This window comes from Pteronotus mesoamericanus, unplaced genomic scaffold, assembly GCF_021234165.1.
Source record: "Pteronotus mesoamericanus isolate MK-2021 breed Mesoamerican mustached bat unplaced genomic scaffold, CSHL_Meso_final contig_33, whole genome shotgun sequence".
Taxonomy (NCBI): Eukaryota; Metazoa; Chordata; class Mammalia; order Chiroptera; family Mormoopidae; genus Pteronotus; species Pteronotus mesoamericanus.
In genome coordinates this window covers 5,205,272-5,225,887 of record NW_026555135.1, presented here as the reverse complement: position 1 = coordinate 5,225,887, position 20,616 = coordinate 5,205,272, and the positions used below count along the sequence as shown (strand labels likewise).

At 45.8% G+C, this 20,616-nt stretch overlaps 1 protein-coding gene across 2 annotated transcripts; it reads left to right on the top strand.

Annotated features, from left to right (window-relative positions):
• Positions 1–1,807: 1,807 nt before the first annotated feature.
• KCTD14 (potassium channel tetramerization domain containing 14) lies at positions 1,808–20,233 on the top strand. Of its 2 annotated transcripts, XR_008529376.1 has the most exons (3): positions 1,808–1,993; positions 2,468–2,739; positions 19,488–19,564. XR_008529376.1 is itself a non-coding variant. In XM_054576318.1 (2 exons), exons 1-2 carry the CDS (start codon positions 14,434–14,436, stop codon positions 20,160–20,162), a joined length of 744 nt encoding a protein of 247 aa, XP_054432293.1. In that variant the 3' UTR covers positions 20,163–20,233. The 2 variants fall into 2 exon arrangements, 1 of the variants encoding a protein (XP_054432293.1); XM_054576318.1 differs by lacking the exons at positions 1,808–1,993; positions 2,468–2,739 and adding an exon at positions 14,434–14,502 and having other exon boundaries at positions 19,488–20,233.
• Positions 20,234–20,616: the final 383 nt, after the last annotated feature.

Sequence of the window (20,616 nt, the reverse complement as noted above, 5' to 3'; positions counted from 1 at the left end):
ATTCACACAACATAATGTTATACAGCCATTAAAAATAATGGTACAGAAGAATTCTTAATAATATGGAAAAATCCTAATCATAATACTAGATAAAAAAAAGTGCATACATGTTTAAAGACTTGGAGAAGGGAGTAATGGGGGTGACGCAACATCTCCCCTGGCTCAAAATCTTCTCAAAGTTCACTCCAGTTCAACCCTGTGCTTAGAGACGGTTGTTTTTTGACAATCTCAGAAACAGACCCTAAGCCCTTCCTATGAGCCCCATGCTTTCCCTTTTGGAGAAATTCTTATTAAAGTCTTGTCAAGGGGTAAGCCCTAGGCTCTGCTCCAACTATAGAAGCCTAAGTAATTGGATTCTTCTACCTGCCCCTGGTGTAGCCAGGGGCCTGCCTGTGACCAGCAGAAGCCACCCAGCTCTGTCACGTGATCCCCACCAGCCTCCCGCCACTGGGCCCTGTGGGCTCCTGATCCCCATTCTCTATCAACTTTGATAGTCTTCTGAGAAATTCTCTTTTGTTTAAGGAGCTGATATTGGCCTCTGTGGCTTGCCACCAGGAGCCAGGTCTCACAGTCTGACTGTGTTCTGTAGCAGGGACTTCTGCTATCCCCACCCACCAGGTGCTCAGAGCCCCTCCCTTTCCTTGGGCTCAGGTGTCCTGGGGCTGTGTGAAAACGTGTCTCATCAGATAATCATCTAAGGCATCCACACTGGGCCTGGGCAGCCAGTGAATCAGGAGTTGGGCGGGCTGCAGTTAATTTCTCTCCCAGAAACTGAGGAGGAGGAGCTGGCAAAGGTCCTAAGTGCAGACCATGGGAGGTGCTCTTCTCGGGGACAGTGGATCAACGATAAGCAGACCCCCGCATAGTGCCTGAGCCAGAGGCTGACAGCATGTCCTGAAAAAGATGATTTGGTGAGGAACAGGGAGTGGACACAATCTGTCACTCAGACAGGCCCAGGGATATCTCAGAGAGGGAGGGGTGCGCTGCCCACCACGAGCAGGCCCTGCATGGCTATGGGGGTCCCAGGACTTTGTGTACTGCCTGTGTTGGTTACTGTGTCCTACACTGCCTTTGCCAGGCAGGATTCAGTCAGAAACTCTTAGAGGAAAAGAGTCTCTGGGTGTGTGTGGGCAGTTTTGAGGGAAGACAAGTAGAAAGACAGTGCCCTATTTCACATAGCTGGTCTGGTATGGGAAACCTGGGGCAGAAAGAAACCTGGGTAGCAAGACTTTTCTTTCTTTTTCTTCTTCTTCTTTTTTTTTTGTAAACATTTTATTGAAGTATATACAGAGGAATTCACCCAAGTAATTTTCACAAAAAGTAAACACACCTGTGTAATTGTAACCTAACTTACACATGTAGCCTAGTAAGTAGCCTAGCATGGGTAAACCTTTGTTTAGAGTTTATAACTTTGCCTCCATGATTGTGTAACACTTAGATCACTTAGATCACTAAAACTTATAAGGCTTGTGTAATGTTATCTTGCAATTTGCTGAAAGTCTCACAGAAAGACTAAGTCTTAGATGTTTATTCATACCTACTCATTCCTGACATTGATTACCAGATTGTTTTTCAGGAACAAACCCAGGATGTTTTGTAGAACCAGGGGGAAGGTGGAGAGGAGGACAAACTAAACTGCCTGAGACCAGCTGGAGCGGCCTGAAGGACCCTCCAGTGACCTCTGTGTGAACTTTCCTTGTTATATTCTCATTATAATACTTGAACTTGCAATATATGTATAGCCACGTTTCCTGACTTCAAGTGTCCTGGAATGTCCTCACCTACGCATGCAATGACAAAATCTACCTCTATGTTTATGCATGATTTCCCCTAATAAAGAAGGATTCGACACTTTGTTCAGGGACACAATGCTCTGGGAACAATCCCTGGTGTGTTTTGTTTGCTGGCTTGCCATAAACATCTTTCTCCTGAAATCATCTTGGAGTTGTCTTTTGGCTGGCAACTATCGAGCATTTGGATCCAGTTTGGTCTGGTAAGATAACCATCCCCCAGCCCCAGACAAAGAACATTACTCAGCATCCCAGGAACCCCCCATTTGGGTGTCAGGGTCGGAGAGCAAAGGAGGGAGGAAGGAAAAGATCCTCCCAGGTACCAGCCTGGCCTGATGTGTGGTCCTGGAAGCTTAGCGGGAGCGCCCCCTTCTTTATTAGCACCAGCCGATGAACTGGCCTGCATGCAGGGCTCGGCACACACCACACACCCAGTGTTCAGGGCCTGCCCTTGAGAACTTGGTGGACAGATTATTAGCCACAGACGGCCCTCCAGAACAAGACAAGGAACAGGTTTTTGCAGAGGGTCACAGACCAAACAGGGCTAAGCCAAGAGCCTGAGGGCAAACAGGGAAAGAGAAGCTTCCTGCCTGGGCTGGGAGGGTGTGTGCTTACAAGGACCTAGGAATGGCCAGTCCCAGGGGAGTGGCTGCAGCAAACACTACTATTTGCTCCAGGAAGTTTCTGTTTGTCCAGGAATGATTCACCTGGGTTCCGCTGATCAGCCCCTCCTCCTCTGCCCTCACCGTGAGCTCCTACGTGGGGGATGCGGGTACCATGGAACAAGTATGGCTGCGGCATCAGAGGAACAAGTATGGCTGTATTTGAACCCTGGCTCTAGGCTCTGTGACTTTGGGAAAGTCACATTCCCTCTTCTACCTGGGTTTCCTCATCAGCACAACAGGACAACAATGTGTACCTCATAAGGCTGTTTTGAAGATGAAATAAGGTAACTTACGTAAAATGCCTGACATTGGGCAAGCATTTTATAACTGTTTGTTCCTATCCTTTGACACTTTTTTATTTAGCAAATACAGTACTCCCCTCTATTCACAGCGGATACATTGCAAGACCCCCAGTGGATGCCTGAAACCACAGGTAGTACCAAACCCTGTATGTACATAACTATGATAAAATTCAATGCTTTTTCCATCTTAGCTAAGCACTTACTATGCATTGTGGTTATAACTCTTGCAGTTTGAGGTACAACAGCAAAATTGGCAAGTTTTCTCCTTTACAATTTCACAGATAAAAGATTCATCCTTACTGTAGATCTTAGCCACCTCAGCACATGATTTTTTTTTTTTCTTTCCTTAGAAAAGAAAAGTTGAGACGTTTCACCTTTTCACTTAAAGGAAGCACTTTCTGGCTTCTCTTTGGCATATCCAAATTGCCAGCATCGCTACTTTTGTGCTTTGAGGCCACTATTACGTAAAGTAAGGGTCTCTTGAACATAAGCCTTTTGACACTGAGACAGCTGGTCTGATAACCTAGATGGCTACCCCTGCGCACAGAGCATGGAGCTGGTGGACAAAGGGACGATTTACGCCCCACGTGGGATGGCACGGAAAGGCGTAAGATTTTCTCATACTACGCAGAGTGGCACACAATTTAAAAAGTATGAATTTTTTACTTCTGGAGTTTTCCATTTAATATTTTTGGACTGCAGTGTCCATGGACAACTGAATCTGCAGAAAGCAAAATGGCAGAGAAGAGGGCTGCTGTATGTACCTGAGGCCTGGTATGTAGCCGATAAGTGTGCTAGGCACCAGGAAGAGAATGGCGAACAAAGATTTGAAGACTGGCTGCTCTCATGGAGCTCGGAATCTAATGAGCGGGACAGACATTAAACCAATAAAAGAGCAACAACCTCAACAAATTCATGTTATAAAGGAAAAGAATGATGTGTTATCAAAAAGAATATCAGTGGTGACTTCCTTCAAATAGTGTGGTCTCTGCTAGGAAGGCCTGCTAGGGAAGGTGACGTTTAACCTGAGATGTAAGGATGAGAGTGAACGAGGCGTTTTGGAAAGCAGTACCTTGATGGGGCTAAAAGGCACAGGTGTCAGAGCCAGTGTACCTGGATTTCAAATTCTGGTTCCGCTTATTCAGCCATGGAACTTCGGCGAGTCCCTTTACTAATCTGGATCTTAGTTTTATCTTCTGTAATATGTGGCTAAAAATACCTTCTACATAGAATTTCAAGGGTGGAACCCAATTGTGTATATAAAGTGCCCTGCATGGTGAGTACTCACTAAAATCAGTCCCTTTCCTGTCCCAGTTGATGACTAATTGTCAAGTGACTGGCACAGAGACAATGCATGTGCTCAAGGACACATATGGGCAGGACATAGGTGGTTCCTCAAGCTGGGTATTTGAGGAGAGGTTAATAAAGGGACTCTATAAAGGTATGGCAGGATTTGGGAGCAGCAACGAGGAACAGTGCAGTCCCTCAAGACTAGTAACAGGAAGTCCTGAAGAAGATGCGAAAGAGAGCAATGATCAGAACCTGGGAGAACAGCATGGGGAAAGGGTGCCTAAGAGTCACAGCTGACTTGCAGAGACTGAAGAGGGAGAGAGCCAAGGGAACAAATACTCTGATCTCAGCTTCCCCTTGCCCTCTGCTCTTTTGCTAGGCCTCCCATTGGCCAAACACAGATGGAAGCCAGAGGGCATGGGAGCCCCTGGATATAACCCATACGGATCAGCCACCCAGGGTGGAGAGCAGGGGGAAAAGGGTAGAGTAGATCTGGGGGGACAAATGGCAGAGATACAGCAGGGGATCCATATCACTGGGTCTCTTTAGAATGAAAGTGACAGATAAATCCAGTGTAAAATGACTTAAGTCAAAAAGGAATGCCTCCTGTCACTTAACTAGAAACGCCAGGGGTACAGCCTGAGGCATAGCTTCATCAATGCTCAGTTGATAGTGAGGAACCAATTTCTCATCATCTCTCAATCCTATTTTCCTTCATCTGTCACCTTTACTCTCAAACTACATGTAGTGGCAAGATGATGGCAGTAGTGAGTAAAGGAGGAGGCAGTTCCCAAAGGAAAACTGTGGTTCTTTACCGAAGAGGGGCAGTAGAAGCTGTCCACTCGGTGCTCATGGGGGAAAAACTCAGGTGACAGGGGATGGTACTCCTGAGGCCAGGTGAGCAGCCACCCATTCCCATCTCTGCACTGAAGAGACTCAATTAGCTATCTCAGTGCCCTCATTGGTAGCAAAAGAGGCCCACGGGGAAGAAGGGCTCTGCACAAGACCATGCAATTAATGTCAAGGCCAGGACGTGAACTCAGGTCATACAATCTGTCTTCCACATGACTTTTTTATTTAAACATTTAAAAAAATTAATTATAGTTGACATACAATATTATATTAAAGTGTACAATATAGTGATTAGACATTTATATAACAAATTGATCACCTTGATAAGCACATGATTTCTTAAAAAATAAAATAAAATAAAGCACCCCTAGAGAGTATTAGGATGGGAAAAAAGAAAGGAAGGAAGGGAGACATTGCTAATAAATTAAGAGAGTATAGAAGGATATACAATGAAAAGTAATTTTCCTCCCATGGCCGACTCCCAGTCCTCTTCCCCTATGAAAATTATCACTGCAAATGTGCAGATGTAGTGGTGCACACACACTTAAGATATTATTATTATTATTACTATCTTGGAGAATATTAGCACATAGAGATCTGCCTCATTTTTTTGTAGTGGACATAGAGTATTCTAAAATGTATACGTCATCTAATTTATTCAGAGTGCCCAGTTGATGATCATGTAGGCTGTTTTTAGTCTTTTGCTTTTATACGCAATGCTGCAATGAACATTTTTGTACACACAGTGTCTTTGTACACCTTTGCTCTAGGGGCTAATCCTAAGAGTGGAAAATGGCACTTCATGGCTTTAAAGGGCTCATCCTGACAACACTTTCACTAGAAGGAACCAAGACTGATGATGTTGGGAGGGATCTTAAGCGTTGTCAAGCCCAGTAATTTTCTCAACTTTTTGCAGATGAGAAAACTGAGGCTCAGGGTCTGACAATATGCCAGTAGTAGAATTGAACTAAGAGGGGGAAGAGGGCGTGGTCAGGGGGGCAGGATCAGGAGGTGGGGGCCAGGAGGTGGGCAGTGCAGGCTTTGTGCCCTGGCCTGGCAGTTCAGGCCGCAGCGGGTTCTGGAGCCAGATTGCCAAAATTTGAATCGTGGCTTAGAAAAATGGCCTTTCGAAGCTTCAATGTATTCACCTGAAAAATAGGGATGATTTTAATTTTCCTTATAGAGTTGCCGTGAAGATAAATAAGATAATGCCTATGAAACAAAGGTTAACTTTTCATACCATTCCCTAGTGTGGGTATCCTTGAGGTTAAAAGGCCCATGAGCTGATGAACTCAGGGCATGCCTGGCCTCCAGCCACGGTCTGTTTCCCTGCAGTCAAGGCCAAGCTGAGCAAGTTCTAACCTCTACCCAGAAGCTCTGGCTGCCTCTTCCTTCCAGAGAGCAGCTTGCTGGGTCTAGGGCAGTTCTGGGAGAGGCCTTCAAAGGGAAGCCCAGCCATGCCTCTTCCCCATAAGGGTTTCCAGGGATGGGCACCTGTGCCCGCCTTGCGCCTGGCACTGACCATACACTACTTCCCAGATTCCTCCCTGAAACTGTATTGGCATTACAACTCCCAATTCTGAGGTAAAGAATGAGAGGCTCCCAGAGTTAAAGAGATTTGCTTCTAAACAAAGAATTCCCAGGGTGGAGAGGGGGACCTCCCTGGGGCAAAGGAGCACGCGTTGATTGATTATGAAGTTGATTCATTAAGGCACCTGCATTCTTTGGAGTTTATACTGTGGCCTTTTTGTCCAGAGGCTGCCTCAGCCAAAAATGATCAAAAGGGACATCCACCCTTATTCTCCTGTCACAGACCTCCTTTCTGTTCCTCCTCTAACTCAGTACCTTCTTCCTATCTCAGCACCCTATGTACCTCTTTTCATACCTCAGCCCTGGGAAGGCTTCCCTGCCTTTGCTCACCACCAGTGAGCCCACCATCATCTTCAAGTTCTCATGGTCCCTTGTTGTTTCCTCTCAAAGCGCTGATAATGCTGTGTAACCGGGTATGTATTTGAGTGACTAGTCAATTAGTCGGTGTCCCCACCGATCCAGGAGTTCAGCTCTAGTCTCACTCACTACTCTTTCCAGTGCCTTGTGCCATGATTGACACATGGCAGGCCCTCAGATATCCATGTCCCTCCTCTTTAAAGGAGAATGGCCTTACCTGCTACCAATGTCGTTCTGAAGAGCTTTCTAAGTGGAACAAAGCTCTCTGAAGTGTGGGTCCAATGTCAGGCTAGACTGGCCCAGCCCTGGACTGTTCTCTAAAGACCTGGGTATTTCTTCAGCAGGCATGGAGCAGAGGGAAGAGAAGAGGGTCCTTATGGGTTGGCAGGGGTCTCCCTTGCTGTGGGACTCACAAAGGGAGCCTTGTGTGGGAGTGGTGGCAGGATGCCTTGTGGGAGACAGCTGGGCCCAGGACTGCCAGACCTCGGCGGAGCTGCGCTGGGCACTCAGCCACAGGCAGCCCTCTGAGGGCCCTTTCATCTGAGTCCCAGCTGCCACTTGGCTTGCTGGCCCCAAGCCCAGCCTCCTGGAGAGGAGAAGGGCTGGCAGCTTTGTCTTAGGAAGAAGAACAAAGAGTAGGGTGAATGGGAGGAGGGCAGAGGGAAGCGGTGCTTGCTCTTGGAATCAGGCCAAAGGGAAACAAGATCCAGTCATAGGCAACACCGAGGAGCTGTTTGAATTCTTTTGTTGCCATAGCATCAAGCAAGGCAGGATTGCAGAGACCATCTCAGACAACATCCCACTCCCCGCCATGTTACAACTGGAGAACTGAGGCCCAGAGAGGGGCAGAGATTTGCCAAGGGTGACACGTGAATGGCAGAGCCAGAATTGGAACCCTGGTCTCTCATTTCCAGGTGCTAAAGGGCTCTGAAAGAGCACTTCATCTCTAGGAGCCTCAGGGTCCTCACACAAAAGTGGAGGTGCTAACTTTCATTTTAAATGGTGAGGGTCAAATAATGTCCTAAGAACTATAAAAGGAAGAGTAGGACCATTTGACTTGGTCCTTGAAAGCTGTGGTGTTTTCCAGAGAGAAGGAGCTGGTGGGGAAAGGCATTCTGGCAGAAGGAACAGCATAAGCAAAGGTAGTAAGACATGGGAGTGCAGGATGTGCTTCAGGGCAGCTGGGGCTGGGGAAGAAACAGAAAATGGGGCTAAAAGCCCAGGCTGCTTGATGCTGACTCTCTGAGGGTCCAGCCCTCCTTTCTGGGTGATGAGCCTTCAACACTCAGCCTCCCTGTGAAATCATCCTGACCCTTGCAGCTGATCAGCCCCCGGGGAGAGTTGAATTGTACGTAAGGGGAAGCGGGCAGGTAGGCCGTGTGGAGCCTGTGGGAGGCTCCCCAACCCAGACTCGACAGGCCGGGGAGCCTGCCTTGAGGCAGTCACAGTTGTTTCCCCATCACTCGGTCCCACTTGCAGAGTCATAATGTTCAAGGTACATACTTTGTCCAGTGTTTTTGTTCCTTTGGGCTGTTATAACAAAAATACCATAAACTGGGTGGATTCTAAACAACAAAATTCACCACCCCCTGCCCCTGCACCAAATCTGGAGGCTGGAAGTCCAACATGATGATGCTGGTGAATTTGATGCTTGGTGAGAGCCCACTTCCTGGTTCATAGATGGCAACCTTCATGCTGCGCCTTCACACGGTGGAAGGGAGGAGCTAGGGAACTCCCTGGGCTCTCTCTTTTGAGAATGCTAATCCTGTTCATGAAGGCAGCGCTTTCACGATCTCCCGAAGGCCCCACCTCCCAACGCTATCACACTGGGCGTTAGGTTTCAACATATGCATTTTGGAGGGACACAAACATTCACACCATAGCACCCAGGTACAAAACAGCTATTCATAGTCACAGAAAGAATTTTGGAGTGAGACAGAGATGGATGGAGTTTGAGCTTGGCTTTCTTAGTTACCAGCTGTGTGGCCTTTTAGCCACTCACTTAACTTCTCTGAGCCTCAGTTTCTTCACCTGCTGAGCAAATCTGCTGGGAAGGATTGATACAAGTATCTGTGTTCAGTGCAGACACTCAGCACATAATCATTTTCCTTCCATTTCCCTCCTTCACTTGGCACAGCTGACCCCTGTGCTGGGAAGAACTCTATACAGGCCTCTCTCAACAAACTTCCCCGTCCTTCAACAACCAGCTTACCTGCCACCTCCTCCATGAAGCCTTCACAGGTTCCCCAAATTGAAAAACTGACTTCCTCCTGGAATACCTTGTGCTTGACTTATGCTGCCTTTTCTTTTCCTAATTTATAGTTTTTCATGTTCATTGAAACTAGTGGCATAATACAAACATGTATTACTAAAAAATCAATAATCACCCCTCTCCATTTCAACTCCCACCCTACCTAATAACGATTGATAATACACATTGTGTATCATTCTTCACTTTTCTGTTTTTCTCACATAAACAAATATAAATTTATAGGATTGTTATGTTTATGTTTTTACACAAATGGATTCCCACTGTATACAATGCTCTGATATTTATTTATTGTTACATAAATTAACCCATTTATTATAGGTTAGCAACGTTTCAAATGGTGGGGCTTCTACTGGTCTTTCAGCTCCTTCCGCGTTCTGATGGCAGACTTTACCATGGGCGCAGAAGTGGCGTGGTAGGTCCAGGCACCGTTAGCTACTCATTTCATGCAGGAACCACTGCGCCAGATCCCCACAGCTCGTCCCTTCATCTTGGTTTTGCCACAGAAGAAGCAAGTGTACTTGGTGTGTGGGCTGATCTCAATTTTTGTCACCATTATCCCAAGGGAGGCACCATAAGGGGTCCCCTACTTACCGACAGTTCCAGCCTCCTTGGCTCATTTAGCCTTGTCACCACAAACTGGGTCAGGACCCAACGAGCTCTGATATTTATTTTTAATTGCTTAATAAGTCATTGATAAATGAACAGATGTAGGATCTACTGTATTCTTTTTAATAATTGCATACTATTCCAAGGCGCAAACAAATCATGGTTTATTCAACCATACATGGTTTATTCTAATTTTTGCCACCACATACAAAACAGTGATAAACATATTTGTTCATATATCTTTTCAGAGTAGTGCTTTTATTTCTAATGGGTAGATTCCCACAAGTAAAAATACTGGGTTACATGATGTCTGTGGAGTTTTTTGTTTGTTTGTTTGTTTGTTTAAATTTTAGCAGCCATTGTCATATTACTTTCAAAAAAAAAAAAATCATAGCAGTTCACATTCCATTTACCTAAGTTTGAGGAGCTGTTTTCCTATATTCTTACCACCTCTGACATATTATTATTTTAGCAATATTTGCCAAAATGATGAAAAATTGTACATTGCTCCTCTGATTGATGTCTTCAAACTCTATAAAGTTTCAGTAACTGTTCATTTCAGTTTTTTAATTTTTTCATTTCTAGAAGTTCTATTTGGCTTTTTTCAGATCTGCCTGGTCATTTTTTATCATATCTCCTTGCTCTTCACTCATGTTTTAAATATACCCTTTTATTTATTTAAGTACATTAAACACATATTCTATACCCAGTAATCTCAATCTTTTGAGGCGGTTGTGGATTTGTTGACTCTTGCTCATGGTGCCTCGTTCCTCTTGTGGTTAGTGACTTTAGGCCATGAGCTTGTGTTTGTTGGACTCTATCAGTGTGGAGTCCAGAGCTTGATTTGACTGTAGTTTCCTCCAGGAAGGGTTTTTATTTTCTTTGTCAGGCATCTGAGGACACTGCCAATCCGGGTCCATTTTAAATTAAATTTCTGATTTTTGTTCCTGGTTTTGATTATAAAAAAGGTAACACTTGGCCTTTAGATCTACTTGAGTTCTAGCCTATAGCCCAACCTTTTCAGGGGAGACTGTTCTCCACCCAGAACCAAGGAATGAGACAGGTAAATTTCCACAGCATTCACCTTTGAGTGGCGCATTTTAAAATAGTTTATCATTGCATGGTCTCTGATCTGACATCCTACCCTGTGAGTGGCCCAGACCTTTTCTCCTACTTTCTGTCTCCTTAAAATAAAAGTCCTAGGTCACTCAGGGTTGAAAGTACCTCAGGGAAGCCCATGGAGTTGGCGCTCAATCATCTCAGAGCACGTCAGAGCACTTCCTTGAGTTCTTTGCCAGCTCAGATATAGAGATAGACACATATTCAATATTTTGAGATGCTCTTTAACAAGAGGCTTTCAGGACATTTAGTCTCCCCTATTACTGGTAACAGAGGCCTACCATATTTTCATATGCTCATTTACTTTTTCATAAAAGTTCTTTGTGCTCATATTGTTAGGACACAGACATGTTTCAGGCATCTGTGTCCCTAGACCCCTACCCCTAGCCAAGGTCAGTATCAGTAATTCTTAGTTGAATACATAAAGTGATAATCCACATGGGGAGGAGGGGGCAGAAGGGATTGGACAGGTAGCCATGGTTGTTGGATGGGGTGATGTTGGATGGGTGGTGCCGTGGAGTCTGGGGGGATGGGCACTGACATTCACTGAGCCCCACTCTAGGAAAGACTCCTAAGTGCATCATGCCCGTGTTTCCAAAATTTCCAAGATGACAAGATGCTTGTTAAATATACAGGTCCTCAGGCCCTGCCTTGGTCTTAGTACTTTGGAAATGGGGCTCCAGGTTTGTATCTAATAAGCACCCTGAGTCTTAGCCTCAGGGAAGTTTGGGAAACACTGACAGATTATTTCACAACAACCCAGCAAAGTAAGTATTTGAATGTATTTACACAAGAAGCAATTTGGGTTTAGAGAGGGAAAGTGACAGATGGTCACACCGCTGATAAATTGCAGGTTCAGAGTTCCATTCCCAGTTGTCTCACTCCAAAGCTTTATCTTTTTTCACCAGATACCAATTGGTTATTATTGTTACTATATTTTTCAAGTTCCTGTACCATTAGTTTATGACCAAGAGTCATCTTTTTTTCCTTTTTTACTGTGGTACAAAAACACAGAATGTTGAATTTACATCTTAACTATTCTTAAGTGTACAGCTCAGTAGTGTTAAATATATTCACACTGCTGTAAAACAGATCTCCAGAACTTTTTCATCTTACCAGACTTTAACTCTATACCCATTAAAAAAATTCCTCTTTATTCTCTCCCTCCAGCCCTTGGTAACTACCATTCTACTTTTTGTTTCTATTAATTCGATAACTTTAGATACTTCATATACCTCATGTAAGTGGAATCATACAGTATTTGTCTTTTTTAAGGTTGAGTAACATTCCATTGTACATATATACCACATTTTGTTTATCCATTCATCCATTGATTAACATTGGGGTTGCTTCCATCTCTTGTCTGTTGTGAATAATGCTTCTATGAAAGGGATGTGCAAATATGTTTTTGAGATCCTGCTTTTATTTTTTTTAAAAGATTTTATTCATTTATTTTTAGAGAGAGAGGAAAGCAGGGAAAAAGAGAGAAACATTGACAAGAAAGATAAATGTCAATGGTTTCTTCTCATAGAGGCACCCTGATCTGGAACCAAACCCGCAACCTAGGCATGTGCCCTGAGTAGAAATTGAACCAGAGAACTTTTGCTTTGCAGGAAGATGCCCAACTAAGGAAGTGATACCGATTAGGGCTGAGATCTTGCCTTTAATTCTTTTGGGTATATAACCATACACACCAAATGGAATTGCTGGGTCACATGGTAGTTTTATTTTTAATTTTTTGAGGAAACTCCATATTGTTTTCCATAGCAGTTGTATTGTTATCAAGTCAAAAATTTTTAGACTGTTTTTTAGAACAGTTTTAAATTTACAGAGAAATTAAGAAGGTTCCTATACCCTATTCTGTTTCCCATATTCTTAGAATAACACATTAGTATGGTATATTTGTTACAATTAATGAACCAATATTGATAGACTATTATTAAGTAAAGCCAGCAGCTTATTAATATTTTCTTAGTTTTTACCTAATGTATATTTCTGGCTCCAGGATACCACATTGTATTACATTTAGTTGTTATGTCTCCTTAGGATACTCTTGGCTGTGACATTTTCTTAGATTTTCCTTGTTTTTGATGACCTTGACAGTTCTGAGAATCGCTGGTCTAGTATATTATAGGATGCCCCTCTATTGGAATATGTTGGATGTTTTTCTCATGATTAAACTAGGGTTATGGGGTATGGGAAGAAAGATAAAAAAGTTGAAGTGCCATTTTTCTCTCATATCAAGAGTACTTACTATCATCACGATTTATGACTCGATGTTGATCCTGACAGCTGGCTAAAATGTTTGTCAGTTTCTACATTGTAAAGTTACTATTTCTCCTCCTTTCCATACTGTCCTCTCCGGAAGAAAGTTACTGTGCACAGCCCATACTTTAGGAGTGGGAGTTATGCTCCCCCTCCTTCATGTTTTGTTGACATAAAAAAATACAACAGCCCCGGCTGGTATGGCTCACTGGATTGAGTGCTGGCCTGCAAACCAAAGGGTCGTTGGTTCGATTCCCAGTCAGGGCACATGCCTGGGTTGCAGGCCAGGTCCCCAGTAGGGGGCCTGCGAGAGGAAACCACACATTGGTTTCTCTCCCTTCTCTTTCTCTGTCCTTTCTCCCTCTCTCTAAAAATAAATAAATAAAAATCTTAAAAAATAAAACAATTTATCAGGAAAAATAGGTATATTAGAGGACAGCAAAAGATTGTGATCTGGGACCTGCAAGTTGCTGCAAAACCATAGTCAAACTGGGAAAACAAAGGCGAGGACCCTTCTTTTATAGAGGAAAGGGTGGAGTTAGGAGGAATTGTTACAAAGAGTCTATTGGAATAAACGGGGAGTTCAAAATGTAGTGGCTTTTCATTGGCTAAATTGTGACAGACTCTCATTCGCTGAGCTATTGCCAGGCAAGGAGAAAAGCTTCCTTCCTCCTCTCGGGTTAGTAAAATAGAAAACATCTTCCTGCTGGAGATGCAAGGAATCCATTTCTCCCTGTTTGGGGGTAATCGATCAAGAGTAGTAAAGCTTGAGAGCTCCCCTACAGGCGGTAGTGACTCCGTATTTAGTTGAGGTCTCCAATTTAGTAACTTACATAGTTTGAACAAGCAAACTAACCCATGCAACAAGTATCTTAGCTCTTTTCTTCCCAGGTCATACTCTGCACCTTTTAGCAGCTGATCTGAGGTGGATAAATAGACTATACTGGCCATCCTATCTCCTGGAGCCTCACTTCTCTCATCTGTAAAACAGGTTGTTGGTGATCCTTTATCTCCTAGGACTGTAGTGAGTAGAAGGTCTGCTTTCAGGGTCAGTTCCCTCTGCCCCCCTCATTTGGCTGTCCCGGAACTCCCCGGTGAGAGACCGGGCAGTGGCTCGCCTAGGGTCTCAAGGGAAGCCAGGCCCAGTCCAAGCCAACCCGGAGCTCTAGCCACACCCTGGGTCCAGCTTCCCCCACCCCAGGGCGGGGAGCAGGTGCACTTCCGCCAGCTACAAGAACCTCGCACGTGGCGGGTTGGGCGGCTTGGGCGGGTTGCAGGAGCGACGGCCGGGCTGCGTAGTGCCAGCTGCCTGCAAGGACGGGATGATGAGCCTGACCTCGACGTCCCGCTCCCCACGGCCCGGCCGAGCCGCGCCCCCCGTCAGCCCGCCAACAGTGAGTGCAAAAAGCCGGAGGCGGGCGGGCGCCGGCTCCCTTCAGCTTCTTGTCCTGCAGCCTTTCCGTTTTACACTCCTTCTATTGTCCCCTGTCCGTCCCTCCCCTCGCTCTAACTTCACACCCCTACCGCTTCTGGTGCGCCGTCTCCACCACTGACTGGGCGCTCTTTTCTCCTGGCTTGTTCCTCGCGTTTTTTATTTCTCTCCGTTCGCGCCTCGGTCTCCATTCCCATTCTGGCTCAGTCTAGCTTCTCCCTTTTGCGCTATTTCCTGCTTGGCCGCCTTGGTTTGTCTCCTCTTTTTGTTTTTGCTTCTCTGTGTGTGTCCTCTCTCTGTCCCCCGATGGTCCTAGTCCACCGCTCTTTCGCTCTCTCTTCCTCTCCCCTGCCCTCATCCCTCCTGCGGGTGGGAGTAGCAGCCCCATCCAAAGGCTGTCAGATTCCACCCTCTCCGGCCTGCCTCTGCCCTCTGGCTGCGCCCTGAGGCCGCCTGCCCCCCTCCCAGGGCTTGGGCGAGGGGAGTATGGGGGAGGATCAGGAAAGGCCCAGTGCAGTCTAGGAGCAGAGCTTCTAATCTCTCTTGGGCTAGGTGCCATCCAAAGACTTGCGGGAAGGGAAAGCAGATCCAGGAATGGGGAGGCTGGCTCTTCCTCATAGGGAGATGTTAACGTCATTGTTGTTGGCTAGTGACAAAGTCACCTGCTCAGTGGCAGGGCTGCCCTAGGTGCTCAGTTAATGTCTGAATGAATTGCTGGGCAAGGGAGGGAGCCAACAAGGTGCATGATGCCAGTTAGTGCAAGATTGGCTTTTATTAGTATACCAGATGCTCTTGGAAATCAGTGCTGCTGCAGGTAAGCTCCATTCAATTCAATTCCGTGCAATTTTTTTGAGCATCCCTGGTGTGCTGAGCCCTGTAGTAGGTACTGGTGCTATAAAGATGAATCAGAGATAGGCTTCCCTTAGGAACCTCACAATCTAATGGAGGGATACAGATGATAAAGGAAATTACAAGATAGGTAATTACCAGACTGGAAGTACAGGGCCCTCTGGGATCACAAGGAGACGACCCATCTGCAATAGAAAGATTCCTGGAGGAATTAACTTGAAGGATGAGTGGGCTTAGTGGAGAGAGCATGCGATAGTGGAGTCCTGGAGGCAAGAGCGGCCCATCCTGCTCTGGCTAGGTACCGGTGAGGAGGCAGCAAGCCGTTCTGGTAGCTGACTGTCAGCCTTGCAAAGGGTCTAGTGAATCTTGTTAAGGAGTCTAGAGTTTATCTGGAAGGGAATGTAGGGTCACTGAAGTGTTTAATGGTGGGGGGAGACAGATCAAATTTGCACTAGGAAAAACTATTTTGTTTTCAGAATAGAGATTGGATCAGGGGAGGGCACTTGAGCGAGGCAGTGTGCTGTGGAACCGACCAAACATTTATAGTCACCGGGATTTTGTCACTGATTATTTATGTATGTTTCAAGGTGTGTGTGATGGTGGTAGGGGAGTTGAGGTTGGAAACAGAATGCAAGATTACAGCCTGAGTTTTTGGCTCAGACAACTGAGGCAGGAAATAATGGAAACGGTCAAGGTTGTGGGTTGGGGAGAGATCTTGAGGGGCTTGGGGTACATATGAATGGAAATGTCCTTCCATTGGCTCCACTAAGGGTGACCTAAGGAAATATATGAATGATGGGGGGTTGCTGATGTCTAGGACTGTTTCGCCTAGAACTGGGTGAGAGCTGGACCTGTCTGATTCATCCTTGTGTCCTCATGGCCAGCACTGGCCTGGCACTCAGCTGGGGCTCCGAAAGACCATGTGTCCCCAGCTCGTGCTCACAGCCTGGGACAGGCTGTCCCACCCAGGAATGGTTTGGCAGGGTGACTGGTAGAAAAGGATGGGGAATTAAGTGCCACGAGGAACAGCAGGTTGTCCCGAGGAAGGGTGCCAAAGAAGTCTTTATCTGCTAGGAGCACATACTGTAGTACTTATGGATGAAGTTGGAGGTCTAGGATTTCCAAAGAAACTGGGAGTTTGGGGGAAAAAAGGAAGGGAAGAGGGACGGAATTAAGAAGTTTAGGGGGGAAAAAAGGAAATTTAGGAATAGGGCCAAGGTCTTATTTGATAAACAAAGAAACGGGGCTGAGCATATCAGGGCAGGAAGCTATTTAGTGAAGCATCTCGAAATCAACTTCAGAAATGGCATTTGAAGTGATTGAAATCATTAGACTTTCAGAGCTGGAGAGACTTAAAGTTCTCTTCATCCATTTTGCCTTCCTAGTTTGTAGATGATTAAACTTAGGCTCAGAGAAGGAAGTGAGCTGCCCCAGGCACATAGCTAAGTATTGGCAGCAGTGGAACTGGATGTTGGGAGGGGTGGAGGTAGGACACCCATGTATATTGGAGCCAGACTGGCATGGATTGGTTCCAGATTTGACTTTATCTCTTCCTAGCTGTGTGATCCTTCTTTCCGAGCTTTCCTCACCTGTAATATGGGGACATTAAGAGCACCTGTGAGCTTTCAGCGGTGCAGGAGTGATGAGAACACATCAGTCCATTCAAGCATTAAAGTCTGCAACTTTGCATTTAACTACCAGCTGCACAGAGGGACCTTAGGGTTAACCAAATTGCTTTGCCAAGGGACCTTGAGGTTTATGGATGAAAGAGAGAGTCACAGGTTCTGGGCTTATTTTTCTCATTGCTTGATTGCTTGGCTGCTGTCTGAGTGCATCCTCTCCTCTCCCTTCTCCCCTCCAGCCAGCAGAACTGTCCCCTGGTAGGAGCCGTTGCCATGGGAACTCAATTCCTCCCCAGCAGTTTGGCTGTCTTTGCTCTCTCAATCCCAGTACTTTAATCTTAGAGGTAGAGCTCAGAGACAAACTGAGAATGAGGTCACACCTAAATCAGACAGAAGGACATTCCTGAGCTCTGGCCCTGCCACGACCTGTATTTAGAGTTTTCAGGTTGGTAATTCAGCCTTCCAACACCGCACAGGTCTTCTATGTAGCAGCTGCCATCACATTCCCTAGGAAACCTTCCCTGACCAGCCTCCAACACACATCCACAAAAAGCTGACCCTCTGCCTCTGAGTCTTCCTTCTTAACTCCTACACATCTAAGCTATCTGTTTCCCTCTCTCTCCTGTGAGCCCCTTGAGGGCAGGTATTCATCTGCTTAGGAGGAGGCTTGAATGGAATAGATCCTCCTTACATTTTTTTTTTATTGAATAACTAAGGGGGGAAAAAAAGAGTGGAAGTATATTTGAAAACTAATTTATGCAATGACTAAGAGCATAAGCTTCAGGGTAAATTGGACCTGAGTTCAAATGCTTACATCATCATTAAGAGCTGGTTGATATTGGCAACTTCACTTCCTTAAGCCTTAGTTTCTTCATCTGTAAAATGGGGATTTAATAGTTTTTCATAGGATAGCTATGAGAATTGAGTTAGAGGCTGTATGCAAAGGGTTTTGCAGACTAGACTTGGAGGAGAAGGGACCGTGTTCTGCTTGTTCCTGTGTCCCAGGTACCTGACACAATGTAGGCAATACATATTTTATTGAATGAGTGAGTGAATTTTAAATAACAAAGGTTGTTCCAGAAGCTGGTTGGTAAGGGTAACAACTGATATATCACCTCACATGTAATAATTGCTATACAGGCTTCTCGTATTTTTGCTAGGTCTGTGTGGCAGCACTTAGTATTCCCCAAATGCAGCCTCTGAGTCTGTTTCCATGTCTCGTTCTGCACTGGACTGTGGGTATCTCCATGCAGGCACTGTGTGGGTCGCACCCACATCTGTAGTGCTCAGCCGAAGGTCTTGCATAGAGAAGCGACCTCTAAACATTCTACTGAACAGCTAAACCTAACTAACATTTGCACCAACCTTACAGTTTATGAGGCCATTTTACATCCATTGTATCTGGTATTACTGGCCTTTTTACTGAGGATATTCCTGTTATTTAATCTCTTTGGGTCCATATTTTGAAAAAATAAAATCCATCAAACAAATTCCATTTGTTAATCAAAGTCATGCCAACTGCTAATCAGAATTTTTATCCCTAACTCCCAGCACAGGATGTGGACACACAGTAAGTACTCAAGAAATGCTTCCTGAATGAATGCATGCATGGTTTCCTAGCCTTTCTGAAAAGTTGAAAATGGTTTACTCCCCCGACTCCTTTCTTTATTCTATCTTAGACCTGAGCCTTCCACGTTGGGAACTTCTGACTTCACAACAGCTCCATATACCCATTTTATAAATGAGGCCCAGGGAGGGAAAAAGCCTTGCTAAGGCCACAGACATTGGAAGTACTGTGTTTTTTTCCCTTTCTTTATTTTAGAGGGGGGAGAAACATCAATATGCAGTTGCCTCTCGCATGCCCCCCCACCGGGGGCCCAGCCTACAACCCAGGCACTTGCCCTGGCTGGGAATCGAACCAGCGACCCTTTGGTTCACAGGCAGGCATGCAATCCACTGAGCAACGCCAGCGAGGGCGACGTTTGAAGTATTGTTGCTGAGACATGCTTCCACAGCCGCCTCCTATACTAATATTCTGTGACCTAAATGATAAAGTTAAAATTCTTGAATGGGTATTCTTATATCAAATTGGAATCTCTGTCTTCCTTAAAATGCCCATTCTCTGCCGCTATATAGTATAAATATAAACCCCTTCAGTTAAGATGGGCCTTTCAATAGCTGAAGCCAATCATGGTTTCCTAAATTGTCTACGGGGTTATTCCTTGGATGAAAAAAGTCATGAAAGTAAGCCTGGCTGGTGTGGCTCTGTGGACTGAGGGCCGGCCTGTTTGCGTCCGGTCCCCGGTAGGGGGCGCTCCAGAGGCAACCACGCATCAATGTTTCTGTCTTTTTCCTTCCCTTTCCCTGTCTAAAAATAAATAAAATCAAAAAAGAAAAGTAAGAAAAAGGAAAAAGAAAGTAAGTCATGAGCCCCCTGGAGGTGGCGCTATTGGTTCATTGCCTCTTGTGCCCCCAGATATCTCCCGTCGTGGAGCTGAACGTGGGGGGCGAGATCTACACCACTACCTTGGGCACCCTAAGAAAACTTCCGGGCTCAAAGCTGGCAGATATGTTCTCCAGCTCAGCCAAGGCATGCACGGATACTGAGGGCCGCTTCTTCATCGATCGCCCCGGCACCTATTTCGGAGCAATCCTGGACTACCTGCGCAGCGGGCAGCTGCCCACACAGCACATCCCGGAGGTGTACCGTGAGGCTCAGTTCTACGAAATCAAGCCTTTAGTCAAACTCCTGGAGGACATGCCGCAGATCTTTGGTGAGCAGGTGGCTCGGAAGCAATTTTTGCTGCGGGTGCCAGGTTACAGCGAGAACCTGGAGCTCATGGTGCGCCTGGCGCGCGCAGAGGCCGTGGCGGCGCGCTGCTCCAACGTCCTGGTCTGCGCTGTGCGCACGGAGGAAGATGCTGCGTACTGCGCGGAATCCTTGCGCGTCCTGGAGGCGGACAAGAGGTTAGTGGTCAAATTCGGGCCTTGGAAGGCGGCCCCGGCCATCAGGGACCTACTGGACTCGGTGCGGATGGACATTGAGGCGCAGGGGTACCAGGTGGCCTATGAGTACTGCTCCAAGAAGACACTCCAGCTTAAGTCAGGGGCCTACGAATACTTCTATACGTTCCGATTCACTTGGTGGTGATTCTCAGGGTGGGGGGGCTGTTTGTTATGGGCTCTAAGTGGGGCTTATGAAATTAAAAGTTGCCTTCAGAAGTCATCTTACTTTAATTTCAAAACAACTAAACAAATAAACATCAAACAACTTCCAAGGTGGTCTCTGCAGAGGTTGCCCCCAATTATTTATCTCCCCCTTGAGGACCTTTCACTCATTGCAACCGACTCCGCTGTGCATGCCTAGTGAGGTGGAGCTACTCCCTCTTTAAAGGCTCCTGTATCTGCCAGACCCCTTCCTTTGAAGTCTAGTAGCAAGGCTGAGATGGGTTTGAATGTTTAAAAAATGCTTTGGCAGCTGCGGGATGTCAACAGTCATATAATTGGACACTATGAATCTAAATAGTCTGACCTAAAAATGCAATCTACCCATGCTCAGCCTCTGGGCCAATCCTTTGGCCCAGGTGTGTGCCATCATGAGGAAG

Coding starts and splice junctions, on each gene's coding strand:
- KCTD14 (XM_054576318.1), top strand. CDS start 14,434: ATGAGCCTGACCTCGACGTCCCGCTCCCCACGGCCCGGCCGAGCCGCG. Junction 14,503..19,487: donor CCCCCGTCAGCCCGCCAACA/GTGAGTGCAAAA, acceptor TTGTGCCCCCAG/ATATCTCCCGTCGTGGAGCT.